General features: G+C 36.9%; 1 protein-coding gene across 12 annotated transcripts in view; it reads right to left on the reverse strand.

Moving 5' to 3' along the window:
- LOC116848923 (serine/threonine-protein phosphatase 4 regulatory subunit 1-like) overlaps nt 1-20,185 on the reverse strand; it is a 183,521-nt gene that overhangs the window by 3,037 nt on the left and 160,299 nt on the right. For 10 of the 12 annotated variants that reach the window (XM_032825525.1, XM_032825524.1, XM_032825526.1 and 7 more), the window contains 7 exons: nt 15,046-15,158; nt 5,908-6,053; nt 5,662-5,802; nt 2,089-2,259; nt 1,692-1,975; nt 1,391-1,607; nt 47-1,126 (listed from right to left, as the gene is read on the reverse strand). In XM_032825525.1, the coding sequence (XP_032681416.1) occupies nt 47-1,126; nt 1,391-1,607; nt 1,692-1,975; nt 2,089-2,259; nt 5,662-5,802; nt 5,908-6,053; nt 15,046-15,158 (2,152 nt within the window). Of the gene's footprint in view, nt 1-23; nt 1,127-1,390; nt 1,608-1,691; nt 1,976-2,088; nt 2,260-5,661; nt 5,803-5,907; nt 6,054-6,288; nt 6,398-15,045; nt 15,159-20,185 lie in introns of those variants that run through there. The other 2 variants (XM_032825536.1, XM_032825534.1) reach the window with 2 other exon arrangements.

Below are 20,185 nucleotides of genomic sequence, written 5' to 3' on the forward strand. Positions count from 1 at the left end.
CGGTGAGAGAGAGAGGGGGGGGGGGAGAGAGAAACAGATTTTTTACCAGGTCAAGTGCAACAGTCCTGACAGCGGCGATCTTGTCCACGAGTAGCTGAAGAGACAATGGTGCGATCCTTTTGGCTACGTCGTTTGGGCTAAACAGAGTCACAGCCTCGAGCAATTGGGTAGCCAGTTCCTCTCTGAACCTCCAGTTCCATTCGTTGTCCGTGACGAGGAAGTCGCTTAATCTTGGCAGATATTGGCAGCGATCGGTAGGCTTGAGTATCTTCAGGAAAGTCGCGAGGTGTTTGAGTACACCTATCCTGACCTCGTCCAAATCCTTGATAAAACCGTCGTAGATCGGCACGAGATCGGTGGCAGTGAGTTCTTCGCCTAGGATCAGAGCAATCTCGTGAATGCTGGATGCTAGTGTACGCCGGACCTTCCACTGTTTCGCGCTTGATAACGATTGATAAGCTTTTTTCAAACAATTCCACTTCTCTCTACCCAGCGTGAGCGCGACAGCGGGAAAACTGAAGGCACAATGATGCGGTATCTCGGAGCCCATGTCTGCGCATTGCTCCGGGTCGACCATCGACACGAACTGCCTGATCAACTCCTGAGGTACGATGTCCTGTCCTCCTTGACTATTCGTCGAATCTAAATTGTTATTGAAGCTAAAGGCGATGCTGCTTTTGTTCATGGAGAGATTCCATATGTAAAGCGTGTCGTCCAATAATTCGGTTGTGTCGTGCGACGATAAAGAATAATCGTCATTATCTTTTTCTTTATCTACGTTTGACCGACTCTCCGTATTTAACTGTTCCTCCTCCTCCTCCTCTTCCTCCTCTTCTTCCTCTTCTTCCTCCTCTTTCTTCTCTTCCTGCTCCACCTCGTTATTCAAGCTCGAGGATGTACTTTTGGAAGAACTAGGCGAACTATTCTTGTCGATGACATCTTCTTTCGCTGCTGCCACTTTCTCAGCATTATTACGATTCATCGCCGACTGCCTTGCGGCATGAATGAGTTCGTCATCCAACGGCGCCTCTGGAGGAATATAATAATATAAAAATGGATTGTATTTCTCGGTCTCGTCCGCAACTTTCTTTTTCAGAGACGATGATAGAATATTCAACCGTCGCATCTAAAAAAATCAAAGAATATCTACATCACACAAACATGGTAACCAAGATTTTATTAAAAGTTAACTTTACAGAATACACACACAATATATGTATAATATATAAACTGATAGTAAATGTCTGTATGCAGATATGTATAAGTGTGCAATATAAATTATCTCTCTTCTGTATATCGTATTTAGAAGTAAAAAAAAGGATAACATGAAATTTCTGCGCAATGTTACGCTTTTTACATAAGTTTCAATGAACATTACAACGGATATTACTTGTATAGGTAACTTGTCTTTAGATAACAGGCAGCGTGATCGTTCCGTGGAATCATTCTTCTGTTCATTTCTTTCCCAGGAATCCGTTATGGAGGATTTCATACTTATTTCAGACATGTTGAAAGAAGTACCTTTGGCATTATCATCCATATCAGGTGTTTGATTTCGCATTATGCACTTTATAGGGAACATAAAATGTTCGTATGGGTAACGTACACTGTAAGAAGCCATTACTCAATTTAGACACGCAGACGCAACGGTACGAGCGTGACGAAGGACAAAAAAGTACGATACATTATACCTAAAGTAATTATCCTGCGTACTGGTATATACCAACTCGCCATGCTGATTGTAGGTGACTTCAGTGAACTGTTTGGCGAAAGTCGATATGAACGGACCGAGTATCTGAAAGGCCGACATTCGCACCCACTTTGACTCGTCCTTCAGGTGCTTTGCCAGTATTTCCGCGAGAAACAATCGACGGTGCTCCAACGTCGAGCAACAAGAAACCGGCATCATCACGTCGACGCACGCTTTTCGCACACCCCATACTTTGTCGCCGCATAAATCGATGAATGTGGGGAACTACGATTGGTGTTCGAGTAGTATCAATAAATTCATAGAATTATCTTGTCTATATGTGCTAATTAAACGAATTAATTAACTCCTTGTTTTTATATATATAAAATCGGACTCACCAATTTTCGAAATAGTGCCTTCCTGCTTACAGCGGCACACATTTCCCCAAAGTGAGTAGCACATATTTTTCTCACCGTCGTATCGTCATCTTCGCACATTTCGATGTATCTGTCCAGAAAGATCCTTTCTGTGAGTTCTTTACCAATCAGCGGTGCCAGTTTACACATGAGCTGCGAATCAATATAAAATATGGGATGTGTGTGTGTGTGTGTGTGTGTGTTAAAATGAATATTTTTAGTGTTACAAAAAGTCTAACGCAAGAGAGAAGCGCGCGCGTACTATTGCAGAGAGATAATTTTTCTTGTATATTATAATCTCTAATCAACTATAATTACGTACAATTTCTTAACTATTGATACGATTAAAACTAAAAGTCCCAACTAAACAACATGTAACATTAATAAGTACAATTTTACATTCATATACTATATTATTATGTGTATATTGTGTGCATTTTGCGCGATAATAAAGTGATAGAAAAGGACATCTTTTAGATATTTTTCGGTTGAGATTAATCGTTCCGTTCCGCTCATCAAAGCTGGCTGTGATATGAATCAATAACAGCACATCACAACCACTCTGATGGGTGGAACAGTCGATTTCCAACAATCAGCTATAAAACAGCGTGTATCAATAAATTACAATTTATGCTATGACGAGACAGACATCTATATTTACGCCGTATTACATAGAATAATAATGTAACCTAGTTATAATAAATATAACAAATAGCAATGCTTAAATGAAATATTTCAATTATGACAAGTATTACTAAATACATTATGATTAAATATTCACAGATATTTACATTGCAGTAAAAATATATATAAAAAGTCAAGCAAAAAATAATAATTGCGTGAATTGTGATAAAGTTTGTAATATTATCTTTGTAAATCCAGTTGATTACATGGATATATAGGCAGCACAAAAAAAAAACGAATAGGTGAGAAAAATTCTCGTACCAGAAGTAAACGAAATATAATATATATAATACTTCAAAACAATTAGAGATGAAATAAAAGTACAAATCGAATTATTGATAAGATTGTTCTATCTGTCAGCTTAATTAGACATCGGAACGCAGAGGATCAGCTTCGGAATGTCTTTAACGCGAATATCGAATTTGCTGAATCATGAGTACCGCAACGCTCATCAAAGCTGGCTGTGATATGAGCATCGTTGCATCAGCATATCACAGCCACTTTGTGAGCAACGCGAGTACACTGTCTTCTGTAGCCGAGGAAGCAATTGCCAGAACATCCCGCATGGCGAGAGATCCTTACACATTTTATATCCTTCTCCGCTACTGCGCTAAGTGGAGAAGGCGATGCATAAAACGGCGATCCAACTCGTCAAAAATGGCTGTGATATGAAATTTAGAGAAGCAACACGCCACAACCAATTTGACGATTGGATCGCGTTTCTCCTGATGCTGTGTGTTCATTGGATGAAGCTTCACGCGACGGTTCCTAAAAGCGCACAAGAAACAATTGCTCGCGAAAGATCTGGCAATAAAACGCATCAAGTTTTATATACGATACAAATACAATGAGCCTTCATTACATGTTGGTCGCATAACAAGTTACCGAACACTCCTACAGATGTCGACGATGAGCGAATGATCTTCCTGACGATCGATTCTGCGGGCCAAGCTCATCAAAATGGCTGTGATATGACTCGAAACATTCCACAACCAATTTGATGTATCGGACCGCAAAAGGTATGTAACTGTCCAGTCTTGGGAGCTCCTGGTAGTGTCTCTTCCTCTTCTTCGCTGTGCAATTTTTACCCCGTGCCCTCTCATTTTATCACTCGAGACTTTCACGACTCCGTTCTTTTAGCCATCGGAGCACGCTGAGAACGGACACAATTTTGTTCATCAAAGCTGGCTGTGATAGTCGCGAACTCTATGACAAACCAACTTTGATGGTAAAAGCATGCCCCGCCTTTCGCCAGGATGCCAAAGTTTGCATTTTCCATGAACATGTTTCACATGCTGCTCTCTTTGGCCATCATTTTTTGCTTATAGAGATCTTCAAACGATGGTGACTAAGTGTTTCTTCTCGTTCTTTCAATATCATTCTTAAAATGCGATTAACTTATTTCTTCCAACTCTCTCTCTCTCTCTCTCTCTTTCTCTCTCTCTCTCTCTCTCTCTCTCTCTCTCTCTCTCTCTCTCTCTCTCTCTCTCGTATCTCTTTTCTTATCGTTTATTCGTTTCTCGCTTCGATTCGAAGTTCGATGACGATTCGTTTTTCACTAATGTAACAGATCGTACAATTTTGCCGCGTGATTTTGTGGTTCTTTGTATAATGTCGGGACGAACAGACGCCGCATGAAAGACAAGATAGTGAGACGCGATTGCGTAAGAACATCTCACTACCCATGTCTTTCAGGAGGAATCTGTAAATACGGAAGATCGTTTCTTCAATACATATACGAACGCGTTCACGCGGCTATGTATCTCTGATCGAGAGATCGCAAGATTTTCCGAAATGTACGGATGTCACTGATGAAGATACGGCAGAAAAAACAGGGATTGCAAGTGACATATAAAAGTTCGAGCCAAAGCTATCCCTAATGAACGGAAATCTCAGAAAAAATTAATTTTCCAAACGATACTTCCTCATCATTTATTTATAGGCGTGAGATATTTTAATTTGATATAAAAGGAATATTTTTTTTTTAATATTAAATGTTTATAAGAATGATATCTGCTTTACATAGGAAACAAATATGAAAAATATTCCTTTATTTGTTTTGTCTAACATAAATTTCATGCAATCTTTATAGTGTTAAATTTCGTACAAAAAAACATTTGAAGAAGATAAATATATATATATATATATATCCCTCATCGCGCGATTTTGATAAACTTTGAATATATAGTAGAACAACTAAAGATAATAAAAGTACGTTTTTATATGCGTTTTCTCATACTTATTTACAATTTGAAACAATTTGTAATGTTTGATTTGGTTTCTGTGTTAATTTCATGCCCTTTATAGATTTCTTTACGATGTTTCGTGAATATTTCAATTTACTTTTTCAGAGAAAAGAAGGGAAAAAGGAGAAGAACTCCCTGAAGAAGAGAACTGAAATGTTCACGAAATGTTGGAAACAAATTCATGAAGGACACGGCATTAATTCGGAAGTCAGATCAAGTATTTCGTCAGACAACAATAACGTAAAATATTTGATTAAATGTTCTCAAAGATTTGATAAAATAGATCATAAAGGAATATTTCCGAAATGATGAGATATATACATAGAAGATATGAGAGATATTCAAAGAATGTTTCATCCTCTAAACTCTGTGTAAGATAACATATATGTATATATGTATTCTTTATTTTTCTTTGCTTTTTGACATACTCAACGACCATCAAAATCGATGAAGGACATTTCCAAATGTTTCCTCATTAGCACACAAAGCTTTCCTTCCAAACAAAATAAGAACTTTGAAAATATAATACACTTGCAGTCTTTTTTTGTGCCGAATCTTCGATTGCTTTCGATTGTAATAAAGATAGATAAAAGAAAAAAAAGACAATAAATCGCGGGAAACTTACGGAGACGCTCGTGCTCAGAAAGTCCGCCGACATATAGGACAAAATTTCTACTATGGGGCCGATTTCGTCCTCGATAGTGTTGTTATCAAGAAGGCCTCGTTTTATCAGCATTATCAGCGCATTTTGAGCCGCCATTCGTACCTGGAGAAAAAAAAAGATTTACATTTGCTCTATAGGAGTCTTAGTTTTTGCTTAAGAATAGGAAAACAAGACATGAAGGCAAGGATCACACGTAGAGCTACTTGCCTGTTTGTCCATGTCCCGAAGATACTTTATGATAATACCGAGCAGATGATTTGGAAGAACATCTCGGCCGAAGAGCTGCGGCGCCTCATGGCAAATCACCGCCACATGCGGAAGCTGTTCCACCAGGTCCGACCGAACTTGGGCGTCTGTTAACAGAAAAATGAAATTTATTTATTTCCAGTTTTAAAGAACACTAAAAATTCGTTAATTTTACAGGAAAATAAAAAAATATAAAGTGAAAAACGAGTAATGATTAAATAACACGATAATATGTTTATATGTAAATATACATTATAATATATATTTATGTATTATAATATTGTTTAAAATAAATTTTCTCGATATTATCCTAGAAACAGTATCTAAGCATCATCGTAATACCATATCACTTAAGCAACTTTCACGTGCACGTGGCTTAAGCAGAAGAGTTGAGAAACAGTCGACAGGAGAGATTGTTACTCTCGCTAGGCGTGCGAAAGACTAAGGATGGACTAAGGAAGGTCGATCGCGAGAAACTTCCAGGATGGAAAAACTTACGTGGAGGGAGTGGAAGAAGAAGTATGGGGATATTTCCATAGAATTCGGGGCCCAGAGGGCTCCCACCATTAGGAAGAGCTACACACGAGGCGTGGTAGGCGAGAAAAAAAGTGCGCGCGTCATTTTTCCGTTTTCCGCTGCTGCTGCTACTCGTCCGACACGCACGCTCGCGAACTTCTTTCTGACGCGATACGGCCGCGCCAGACTCCGTCCATTAATCACCGTGAAGGCCTTATTTACCTTTCCCGCTTATTCCATCCGAACATGCGCATTCTGCCCGATCTGACTCCCGCCAAAAACACCCCGCTGAGGTTTGAGCGCTCGGCATTGCCATCTTATCGCTTTGCCGCATCTCAAACGTAAAATACATTCGAAGCGATCCTTCTCGTGTCCTTCTTAAGCATCTATTTGATTCCCCTTCTCAATAATTTGTCCACATTTTTGTACGAGTGGTCGTTTTCGACACGATTGTCAATTGTGACGTTGACAGTCGCCGTAACTTCATCAATTACGCTTAGCCGACAATTTGATTTCAAGTTTCACACGGATGCATTTCTTCTCAACAAATTTAGTTGAGAAGGGATTGAAGTGTTAATTTTCATGTGTTCACGTCGATATCATGATCAACAACACTGCATATATGCAAAAATGCATACTGTATTCAAACGCGTTCTAAAATTTGTGATAAATATATTTTAAAATATTATCAAGAAATATTATCCTTTGCTAAAAGTACCCAGATAGCACAGAGAATTCAAAAAGAATTCAGTCGTATGTCGTCAATTCCGAGTTCATTTTTGGATGCAAAAAGAATTCTTTTCGCTGAACTGAAGAATTCTTTTTGCATCTAAAAATAAACTCAGAATTGATGACATACGACTGAATTCTTTTTTGAATTCTCTGTGCTATCTGGGTAGCCATTACACTGAGAAAAAAATATTTGAACATTCATTTATGGGATGTAAAGTTTATTTCTGTGAATAAACTTCATCTTACAAATAAATTTTCAAGTACTTTTTCTGTCTCAGTCTACTCAAAAAAAAAAGTAATCCAAGTTTTCGTAGTAGTGGAATAATCTTTTTCTGAATAATAATATTCTTCACACGATTTCAGGAATAAATGATGAATAAAGATGAAATTCGCGAGTTTTGTGCAAATAACATTATTCCTCAGTAAGTAGAATTTATGTGAAATAATAGTAATTTTTGTATGATACGATATGTCACGCAAAGATAGAGATTTGTAATTTCTGCGCTCTCGAACATTCTCTCAAACACTCGGATAACGCTACGTGGCAAATTCTCGCCATATCGAAACGAGGAAGTTATTACACTTATTATCTTATAATATCGCCGCGTGTATGACATATGATTTTAGTGGGTAATATTAAGGTACAATGTACTCTTCTCAGTTCTTAATTTCATTACAAATAACATTACAAGTATCAGTGCTTGAAGTAATATCTTACTGCTGCGCAAGTAATCGACATTAATTCGACAAAACAAGATGGCGTTCTCCAACACAACGCGAACACGTGGAGGCATTACGCGATAAGATAACACAATAATAATAATAATAATGCAGATTCCAACAACGTATATTGTCTCGTCGAATTTTCGCAAAGAAACCGATCTCAATCGCAATCTCAATCTACGTCGTCATGTGTGACGATACAAAGGTCACTTTTGCGCGTCCGCGTCACCGTCAGGAATTTCTAACCTGAAAGGCCGAGAACGTTTGCGATAAAAATCAGGGGTTCCACTCGATGTTCCTTCCCCGACTCGACGGCGCGTGTCGTGCGTATCCAAAAATACGTAAAACGCTGATATTCGAGAATATACGCGCGTGTCGCGTGCCCCCCTTAAAAGCTCATGAGCCGGTGCTACGTCGCGGTCCCTTCTGCGTGTCCCCCTACGGAAAAACAGCGCTGATAATGGCACGTGTTACAGGCAAGATGTGGCTTGCCCCTAAAAATAACCCGTCAGGATCGCGTCACCTTTGGGGTGCTGCGGCGGCGGCAAGATGTAGCCGAGTGGCGTCGCGCATCCCTCGCACATCCGAATTTCACGATTTCCGGATACGCGCCGCGTATTCCGTGTCTCACACAGATCCCTGTGGCTCCATCCCTCAGCAATATGAGCTCCCTAGCTACAGTTTCTCTGGTGAGTCTGACGATGTTTTCCTTTCTCTCAGCAAAAGTCTCTCGCGGAGGATAATTGATATTACTCGTGGAAAATATTTAATTTTCACCACTGTTGGAATTTTTGCAATTAAACGTTCAGTTTAATTTGACTTTGGATCGGAATAAAACTCATCTCGGGGATTTATCGAAAAACGGAACATTGTTTTGCTTTTTTCGTCTCGAAATTTTTCAATTTTCATTATTGTATCTTGTGAAAATGAATCGATGCCATGTTATTAAATAAAGCTCTAATTTTATCTTCAAAAATCTATGATTGAAAGTAAATCCAGTCTAATTCGTTAAGAATTGGTCGCTTATTTATTTCATATGCGTCAACGAGAAATATTTTTTTGAAAAAAAAAAGAAGATAATAAGTGAAGATAATTATTTATGATAACAGCCAAGTGAGAAACAACGTAATCGTAAATTAATTTTAATAAATTTATCATTACACGTTAAAGTGACAATTTTGTTTGAATTTTCGTAAAAACTTTTATACATAACATTTTCATATAATTATATATACATAATTACATTATATATATATATATATATATATATATATATATATATATATATATATATATATATATATATATATATATTATATATATATATATATATATATATATATATATATATATATATATATATATATATATAACAACTACATTACCATATAATTATATAACCATGTAATTTTATAATCACATATATACAATTTTAATTAACTGTACTCAAATTTCAAGTGGGGCTCAAATCTCTAGTGTGTTTATGCTTAAGATATATTTAGTTATTTTTCTGTCGAATAAATATTTTTGATGCGGGTAATTGTGGACAATTGATCTTAAACTGTCCAATTTGCAACGAAACAGACATCGTGAGATTATTTGTGACGTTACTGAAAGAAATAGAGAAGCTAAAGAAATACTTAGTCGTGAGCAAACGCATTTAACGTATTTCTGTGAATTTTAGGGAAGAAAAGAGATTTAGGTTTAAGTTATGGCTCGTCGAGGTTTGTCGGTCGGGATCATCGAAAGAATGCATCGGTATGCTATTCTATATTTTCTTTAAGGGAAATGCTCAGGTAAAAGAAAAATATTTTTCGCGAAAAGAACTAACATCAGGCATAGCCTTTTTTCTCTCGAAATATCCAACGACAAATTTTCGTTCTTTTTTCACTTACAATCCGCTTACTTGGATTATGCGTATCTCTGAAGAGTCAGTGTTTAGTAAATTTTCAATATCTCAATGAAACTTCGCAGCCAGTATTTAATATTGAATATACTTAATGCCACCCTAATTCTACGTTTTATTTATTCAATATGATCGATATTTGTTTGAAATATTAGGCGAGACCGGAAAATGGCATACTGGTCGGTTCCGACTGAAGATACACTATAATATCTGAAAAATATCAAGAAGAAAAGAGAATTTTACACTATTGAATTAAATAAGATATCTGAAAAGCTATTAAATAATAGAGATATAATAAATAAATGTTGTCGTTTTAACAGGAACGTATCCCAATCGCGCGATATAGATACGGTAATTTTTATCATTAATATGGTTCATTATTTAAAAAAAATTTCTGTGCCGTGGAGAAACATTAATCTTCAGAATAACCATCAAAATCATCGATATATGTACATTTCGATAACACAACCCACATGATATTTATATATTAGTTTTAATGAGATAATATATAAGACGCACGATATAAAAATTAGATATTTTGATTTCCCTATAAGAAATTTTTTAATATTCAGAATACTTTGTTTTTGCTTTCTCTGTCCGAACTATCGTCGCAAAAACAATACAATGGTTATTTCTTTATATGAAGTTGATTTAGCATATGTAACGAGCGATATGCATCTGCGAAGATTATTTTACATCACATTCATTGTAAAAAAAGATTACTATAAAATATTTCATCAAGATATTTCCAAGCGTTACGTAAATATTCAAGGTCATTTTACAGGTTGTCTATCCTATCCATGTGTATCCTAATTGGCGTCTCAATCCGTGGAGATTCATTAATTGTCATTAATGATTGAATTATTAGTTTCATTTCTATTGTATAGCTATTTACTTATAGTATAGCTTTATATATAGTTATTAACAGATTAAACAAATTCCGGCTGTTCAATCAAAGAAATGACATAGGACATGGTTTCTCTGTCTAAAATCGAAATACCATAGGAACTCACACTTTTTTCATTTAATAACGTCGGTATACTTTTATGATATAAAATAAAGAATCCTCTATTTTTATACTATTTTTATTCTACAGTACAAAAATCGAAAAATTAAAATTATTTAAAAAATCAACATATGCGTTTTGTTCAATTGTAATGTAAAATGGAGACCAGAAATAATATCGGAAAAGTTTTGGTTTTGAGACGCCAATTTTACGCAGAATTTTACGCTTGTTTTATTTTTCCTTTTTTATTCCCTTTTTCATGTTAAATTTTAAATACTGTTTTAGTTATGCAAGAGTTTTAGGAAGAGTTTTAGTTTTTAAATGCGAAAATAGTCCCACGACAATTATTCTTATTTCATTTCTGCTTGACGCATCGAATATATTTTGAATCCCGCAATTGGCAGAGCGAACGCTTTTGATATGGCGGATTTATTCCATGATTTTACTCTGCAGATAAGTTCTATGTATATCTCGATAAGATCTCGCCACCCAAGATTCTTTGTGACGAAAGATGGCGATGTTTAAATTAAGAACGGAGTAGGTTTACGTTTTAAATCGGAGGGTCGTACTCTCTCACGTATAAATACCATCACGGGCTTAATGTTGTATTCTCAAATCCACAAGCGACTTCCGGCAAGGTCGCGTGTCATACCGGAAGCGGGGGCGCGTCGTTCTCTCGTCGTTACCTCTAAAGACGGCATTACTTTAATGCTGTCGCTATCTTAACGTCCTTCGACCCCCATAAAAACGATTGGCGATCTTTGCTTCCCTCCGAGAAACAATCCTCATGTTGTATAGCCGGTTGTTCGATATTCATGCGTCTCTAAATTTAAAATGCGCGATCAATTGAAACGAGCATTAAACAATTACGATATTGAATGTAATATTTGTTATTAAGAGTTGCCATGGTAATATGTTACCATTGCGAAAATATTTGGATGTGATGTGACTCTTTTATATATACATATGTGTGTGTGTGTGTGTGTGTAAATTTATAGTATAATTTAAAATTAGTGCGATTTTTATATGGTAGAAATTAATAATCGTAATTGTGCCGTAAGAAATTTTAAGAATTTCCGGGAATTTTTTAATATTTTAAACGTCGTGGAAATCGATAATGTCGGTAATGTCGTGACTGTTGATACCGACTGTAAATACTGAACTATTTAATGTTTCAACTACTATTGGTATGAAAAATTTACGATCATTTTATGATAAGAATCTGATATGAGCGCAATAATTCTTAGTTTTAATGAGTCGATTGTGTTAATAAATGTCAGCAAATTCGTATAAGCAGCAGCAGAAAACATACGAATGGGATGCAAAAAAATGTAAGCTACATTGCAACGACAATGATGACGGTAAAAGATTTAGCAACCAATCACACTTATGCTTGCGACATGCGTGAATGGTGCGAAGGATTTGGCTCAGAAGTAGATATTTCCAATCCTTCTACATCAGACAAATATAAAATTATAACAAATGTGCAGAAATAGACCTTTCACCATATCTAGTTCGGCGATTAAATGACGACTTTTTATGAAACCTATTGTTAATGTCACCTGTCAACACATGCCATTATTTTGAAGCCTGTAACTTTTTAATCGTTAGAGTTTTATTGTAAGTATCAGTACTCTTTGAGAGAGGAAAAGAGAGATATGCAAAGAGCGGACATTGAATTTGATTTTATAATTGATAAAAGTGCATCTGATATGGTAATAATAATACTGTTCAATAAATCTTGACTTTTTTGCCTCATGAATGTGAATAGCCATGCGAATAGACATCTCTTGCTGGTGCAACGAATTTATGAAAATCTTCAAAATTGTCGTTTCTGGTCAACTTTATATCAAATTGTGACATGATAGCCAAATTTGAACAATGAATTCGTTTTTAAAAATATGTTAGAAATATATTAGAAATGAATATTCACACTTGTGAGGCAAAATGATGTCGGACAGTGCAATGCACCAAGTGGGAATAAATGTCTATCTTTTGATAAATATTTCACTAGTTTGCGCGATTCAAAGATACTTGGAAAGATTTGGGAGACAATAAAGCATGTTTAACAAATTAGAGCACGTTGGAACAGATCCAACAATCTAGGTTCGTAACGAGAAATTCATAGAAAATGTAAAAAACAGAAAAATTTTATTGTTCGGCGACTTTGCAGTGTAGATTATTGACATGTAGATCTCAACGTCGATAAAGAGGCAAATAGGAGACACAAAGAAGATTTTGGCAGAGAAAAGATCTGTGCGTGCTTTGTGTCGGATGATTAACAATACAACCATACCCACGTTAAAGACATAAAAACTTCCCAAGAAAACCCAAAATCTTCGGAGTCGATTGTAACGTGATATTTTTAAGACGATGTGATCTTTACCTGACTAAAAATCTAAAAGATAAAAACTAGAAGCCAAAAAATTGCAATCCCAAGAATATCCAAGAGCTTCAAGGACTATGTTGATTTGTCTTACGACAACGAAGAGATATTATTTAACATAAATTTAGGATGACCAACAATTAATCTGCCAATTCCGGGATATCGATTATAAAAAATTGAAAATTCTTCATTGATATATTCGATCATAAGATATCTTGTAACATCAATGTACGTATATGTCCTTCTTGGTTATTATACACACACACACACATATCTGAGAGGTATATTTTAACATATTTTATTTTTTGAAATAGATAGGTTGAGTAAATTATATAAAAGTAGGTAGGTAAATAAAATGTTAGATCAACATCAAATATAATAATCAATAGAATATATTTTTCTATTATTTTTTAAATAATTAGTCTAAAAAATTAGAATTATAAAATTCTTAAGATCAAAAGACAATCATCAATGGAATATAAAAGCAATGAAAAACTAATATAAAACACATCTTTTCTTTCATCACACAAAAAATAAAATTTTTGATTATTTATTTTATATTATGTATATAATAATTCGTATGTCCCGTTTAGGATTCTTTCTTTTCCCGTTTAGGAATGCTTCTATAGAGAGCCGAAAATTGAAATGTCCCACAACATTCGGGACGATTGGTTACCTTACATAAATTCGTCCTAAAGGACATATAACCGTCATAACGTGACAATTATTACTTGGCAGTCTTAGAACGTTTGCGGAAGCGAATAAAAATTGAATATCGCGAGTTAGCTAGTTTTTGCTGCATGACAACAATGCATCAGCTTACAGGATAATCCCCCTGGAACTTTGACTTCAAAAATAAGGTCGCCATACTCATAGTATGCTTACTCATAGTATTTTCCTGCCTTGATGTTATATTGTCTGTTTTTGAATCACAAATTGCCACTAAAAGGAAAGCATTTCAAAAACATCGAAGACATTCAATAATACATGACATACTTTCTGCAAACCACATAAAAGAAAACTTTTATAGGTCATTTCAAGTATTAGTTAACCGTACTGAAGCTAAAGAAGAAATAATGTATTTCGAATAAAGTAAATTTGATTTTAAACCACTGCGATACTTTTCTTTCTTTTTTTAATAAAATGAGTCTCATTATATAATCGCCGCGTTATATATATGTATATAATAGTTTACGATTATTCATGGGGATTAATATTGCGTTCATAAATGAAACGATCATAGACATGCGTCTCTGGAACTTTCCGAAGAGGCTACGCTCTTTCAGTGAAATAGTAAAACAATCAGAAAAAAAAGAGGGAGAGCGAGCGAGCGAGCGAGCGAGAGAGAGAGAGAGAGAGAGAGAGAGAGAGAGAGAGAGAGAGAGAGAATCAAGCATTTTCGCCAAGATAACTTTAAATTATTTTTTGCATGTGACAATGCAAATAAATAGGAGCGAGATATTATTCTATTATATTATTATAAGGAAAATTCTATCATGTTATTACAAGATGTGTACGTTTGTACATTAGCAGTCACAAATGGCTCAACATTTATTACATTCAGACGCAGAGTATTTTCGAATTGGACGCATTATATTTAGATATTTGTGCGCCAAGACCGTGTTGATTGTTCGAAAAAATGACAGAGAACAATTAGACATGACGTGTCTGGTTCAGAAGTGTCTAGTAATCTTTTTCCCGCAGTTATTTCTTAAATACTTATAACTCCTAATGCCGTACACAAAATTTAAAACAATCCAAAAATGTACATTGTAGCGTTAGTGTTCCGTTAAAGTGGTTGTAAGGCTTCAATAGTTGTGAATAACTTACCGGTATCCTTGATAATTGGCTGTACACAGTGCATAATCTCTGGCAAAACAAGTTTTGTTCCATTGTTAGCGGCAGCACGAAACATCTCTACCAATATACGGCCGACCATTTGCCTGCAAATCAACAAAACGCCCAGTAAGAACAATGTGTTTAAACTTTTTTAAGCTGATTTTATTATATTACAGAATTATATTCTGAACTAATTACTTAAAAGTTAAGCTGTTTTGATAAAAAAATAAAGAAACATATTTATACGAAATCGAAATACAATAACGCATAACGATCTTTTATTTATAACCATAAATCGGGTTTAACTGCCATTTCTTGAATTTTGAGTCAGAGAGAGAGAGAGAGAGAGAGAGAGAGAGAGAGAGAGAGAGAGAGAGAGAGAGAAAAGAAAAAATACTCCGAGAATAATAAAGATACTAGGACACGTGTCTTAGTGTATCCCGAGACATATGTGTTCGCCTTAACGATGGCACATGATGTACCTATCGTTAAAGCGTTAACAGGAAAATGTAAAACAGGTTGTGGTAAACTCCACATACGAAAGATAATTTTCATCAATTATTCATAGTTCCCGCCCGCATTTCGGCATATTCGCCTCCGTAAAATTCCAGCAAACTCGGATAAGCTCGATAATTAAATACATAAGCATGTCAGACTCGACGGTCTGACGAACTCTGAACGATCATTCCTTCAAGTTTTGAGTCGTAAAAGATGAGGTAGGAGAAAGAAGAAACTGGAAGAAAAAGGAAGAGAAAGTGACGGCGGTGCTGAGTTGAGGAGGTGTATAAGGAAGGATAGGCGGGATGAAGGAGAAGAAAAACCTGAGTATCAAGACGAATAAGTAAGATAAGTACGAGTAAGATAAAACAAGATGACATGGTATTGCGAGTAGCGTAACATCGGAGGCCATAAAGACGGCCGCGCTGTGGAATCAAAGATGATGAGCGAAGAAGTGGAAGACAAAGTCTTCCCGATGTAGTTCGATCACGTCGCTTTCCTTTCTTCCCCCTTATGCCGCCCGCCCACCCATTTCGGCGACTCTCCCCTACATCGGGGTAACTTACCCTCTGGTAGAGAAGACCCGTGTGTGGGGACGCCAGGGCGAAATAATGGAGAGGGAGAGGAGGTGGCGACAGAGCGTCAGCGGTGGTGGAAGCGACACCAACGGAATACCGTCGGTGATGCCCCACCAGAAGCACGACGGCGCACCGGCGAGTGGGGACGACGAGTTCTCTGGTGCAGTTGGAGAACGTATGACGAGTCGGTGCCGCCCGTGAACGCCTACCGTGTCCGCGCAAACATGGCCGCCAACGACGACGACGGCAGCGGTGGCGACGACGACGACGACGACGACGACGACGACGACGACGACGACGACTCCGACGACGACGAAGAGTGAAGAGAACGAAGATCATGTTCCCTCCAGAATTTTCGGGTACGGGCACGCTTCGCGAATAAAGCTCGTCTTCGCGCCACGAGACTAGCCTCGTTTTGGGGAGTTATGTGAGAGCGCCATGCTGTGGTGACTCGCGCACGCCTGCTCTCAGGCGCCCTCTACATACCTTTGTACAGAATGACAACTACTTCGCCCGCCAGTAGGAACCCTAGCAACCTCTGGCCCAAAATTTAAGTATAGGCGCCGATACTTCCCTTATTGTCTACGCGCAAGATGGCCGTCAATACTGACGGAGGATACATTTTTTTCCCCTTTTTCGAGTACATACATGCGATATATACGGGGTATTATTTAATTAACCATCCACTAATTATATAGCGTTGTTCTTTACTAGGAAACAGATTAGAAGAGTTTTTTCTCTGTGATATCTAATAAAATAGTAATTATCAAATAGATGATCAGCATCATCTTTTTTACAGGGGTGTATGTCTTAAGAGAATGTTTATAAGAGGTGGTGTTGATTAACTATATTTTAATTAATAATTACTATCTTAAACATCAACAGAAAAAATGATCCAGAACTTTTAATAAAAAATAACGTAAGTAATCGCTAATTAAAAACAAATAAATATATGAGTGTATTTATATATACATTGTATAATTTAGATTTGACACTTGAAGTTATGTTCAAAAAATTTTGATGTCATCTAAAATTCATCAATGTATGCTTAGAGATTTCGATGCATTCACTCTTCATAGCTTGAGAGACAAAAATTTACTCAAATTTATTAAATTTTAGATTTCGTGACTCTAATTTTTCCTGTAGCGTTAGATCAAGCGCCACTGTTATGATTATTATTGTTTAAATGCGTTAACAAAGAATAAGAAAGTGGATTACAAAGATGCCTAACTAAAATGACTTCCAATTCATGACAAATATCAAGCGAGGTCTACAATAGAAGTCGTAAGTCATAGAAATTGACCAATCGCGATCGAGTTTGAGAAGAATAATCGACCGCGATTGGTCAATTTCTACGACTTACGACATTACGATTTCTATTGTAGACCCCGCTTTAGTTTCAATCATGTTCTATTTATTCAAGTATTATTTCAACTGCAATATTTCGTCTTATCATTGCAAAGTCTACATTATACTCTATTATATATAAAGTACCACTATATAAACTCTGTAAGAGTATAATAACGACTGCAAATATTTATAAGTTACAAAAAGATATATACCTTAGAGCAATTAGTTTGAAATTAACAAAGTAACTAACATTAACTAACATATACTTTTCATTTCTATTCAGTCTTGTTAATGTATTGAATTCAAATTTAATCTGCAGTTAAGTTACATAATTAATACGTTGCTTCGAATCAAATTAAGCATACGGATTGAATGCATGTAGCATTTGAGCGTGTATTTTCTTCTGACGTCATCAATCAAGATGATCGCGGGGATGGACCAAGGATCTTAAACGAAAGTGAGAATTTCCCACCCTGGAAACATGGACCGTGGACCATGAAAAGAACCGATCGAGGGATATATAATACCGAAGCATTCAAGGGTCGCGAAAGAGAACGAAAGCGACACGATTATAGGAAAGGGAAAGCGGCGAGGTGCTAGCGAGGCACTCTTTAGCACTGATGCTTTTCAGTTTCTCCTTCCTTTTCGTTACGAGAAAGAAATATTTCGGTGGCCGGCGTCCACCATGTTCTGGATTTCTTACCAGGTATCTTTTAGTCTCCCCCGACACCTGTCCTAACACGTACACGCTTTCGAAAATACCCTGCAGGTTCGTCTTGTATATTACCCGATAGCATCGTGCTGTTCCTCTTTGAATCTCCGACAGGTAGAGAACACCGCAGGTGCGCTTACAACACGCGGAAGATTTCTTTTTAGTGTCCACGAAAAAATAACGCATAACCGATGACAATAAAATTGCGTAAAATAATTGAGAAAGAATTTTGCGAAAGACGTGATTGTTTTTCGATATAAATTGCCTTCGTAGATGATAATATTGTAATGATGTAAGTTGGAGACATTTAGCAGTAAGTGTGATATGAATGATTTTCAATCGCATTTTATGTATTAAACAAATTTACATAAATTTACGAATGATTCATGTAAAATATTGGTGAAGAAATTTATATATTATTATCAGGACCTCGGCAGAACAAAGTTTTTGTTTGACGAAAATAGAATTCGGCTAAATTTTTTAATTATTGCTAATGTTTCCAGCGAGTTTTGATTTTTCCATTTCTAATCTAATCGAATTTTTGGTAAAAATGAGTAAGTGGAAATTTTTTATTGCGCTTGCCACCCTACACTATTTCACGGAAAATTTTTCTTCAAAAAAAATTCAAAAACATTTAAAAAAATGTTTTGTTTCAGGTCCAGGTAGAATCGTAAATGTCACTGTTAAAATTTAACGCTGTTTTCTCGCTTATCTGCTAGAAAATTGTCTGTAGTACGCAGGATTTACAGCAGTAGCATTTTAGCAATATTTGCAAGCAAATTTAGGTGGCTGCGAGGATCATACATTTGTTTGTCTCACTCTTTCTTATCTATTACAGTCAATTTTGATAAAAAGTGTAACTGGCTTTAATCTGGATGAGCGCCACAGAGAGATTTTCTTGCTAAACTTCACAAATGGTTTAGATAGATTGTTTTTGTCATCTATTAAATACAAAACATGCGATATCGCGGTTTTGCTAGTCATTTGTTCATCTTGGCTAATTTCTCATATCTATATAATTCTCGTCCTAACTGTAAAATAAGTTTTTTGAGTAATATATAGAAATTGTTGGTAAAATCTTAATAACTGAGTTTTTTCGCACACTGGTTCTTCTGTTTTTTTTTTTTTTTCGATTTAGCACAGCGCCGTTTAATACGAGGCGAGCGTATAAACAGACAGGATTTGTATAATTTCGTTTCAATTTCCCCCGCACGCCGTATCAATCAACGAAAAAGGATCGAACGAGATACGCGGCAAAACTATGCGGCGGAGTTGTCCGATGAGCATCGGGTTGATCGGACATGCGATTCGCCAGCGACCAGTTTTGCGGAGCCGTTCAACAACGCGTCTTTCCCATCTCTTCTCACCCGCGCGGAGATGCCAAGAGAGAAGATGATGAAGAAGAAGAAGATGAAAAAGAAGGAGGATAAGGAAGCGGTAGAGCGAGAACGAGAGCGAGAAAGCGCGAGAGAGAGAGAGAGAGAGAGAGAGAGAGAGAGAGAGAGAGAGAGAGAGAGCAGGGGGGCAGAAAGAAGGACAGAGAAAGAGAGAGTCTGGTAGCGGAATCTCCGTGCCACGAAGGGGCTATAGAGAGAAGGAATGTTGTTGTTGTGCCGGATAGCGTTTGCACCGGCACAGGGAGAGGTGGAGAGCGGCGGTATCACCGGCGGCATGGAAGGACCCGACGCAAAGAGAGAAGGTCAGAATGAGAAAGGCACAGGAAAAGGAGAGAGGAGGGGAAGGAAGGTAGGGGAAGTAAGAAGGGCTGGTGGAACAAGATCGAGGGAGGGGGAAACGAAGAGGGTGGTTCAAAACGCTGGAGGGGAGGCAAAGTCAATGCACCGCGGGGGAATGCAACGCACGCTGCGCGTCGCGCCAAGCAATACGGGGCCCTATGTCAGAGAGTACATTCTACCGCGCTTTACGATCGCTCTCTCTTTCTCTCTCTCTCTCTCTCTCTCTCTCTCTCTCTCTCTCTCTCTCTCTCTCTCTC

This window comes from Odontomachus brunneus, unplaced genomic scaffold, assembly GCF_010583005.1.
Source record: "Odontomachus brunneus isolate Ranch 3 - 2012 unplaced genomic scaffold, Obru_v1 Obru_scaffold_102, whole genome shotgun sequence".
NCBI lineage: Eukaryota > Metazoa > Arthropoda > Insecta > Hymenoptera > Formicidae > Odontomachus > Odontomachus brunneus.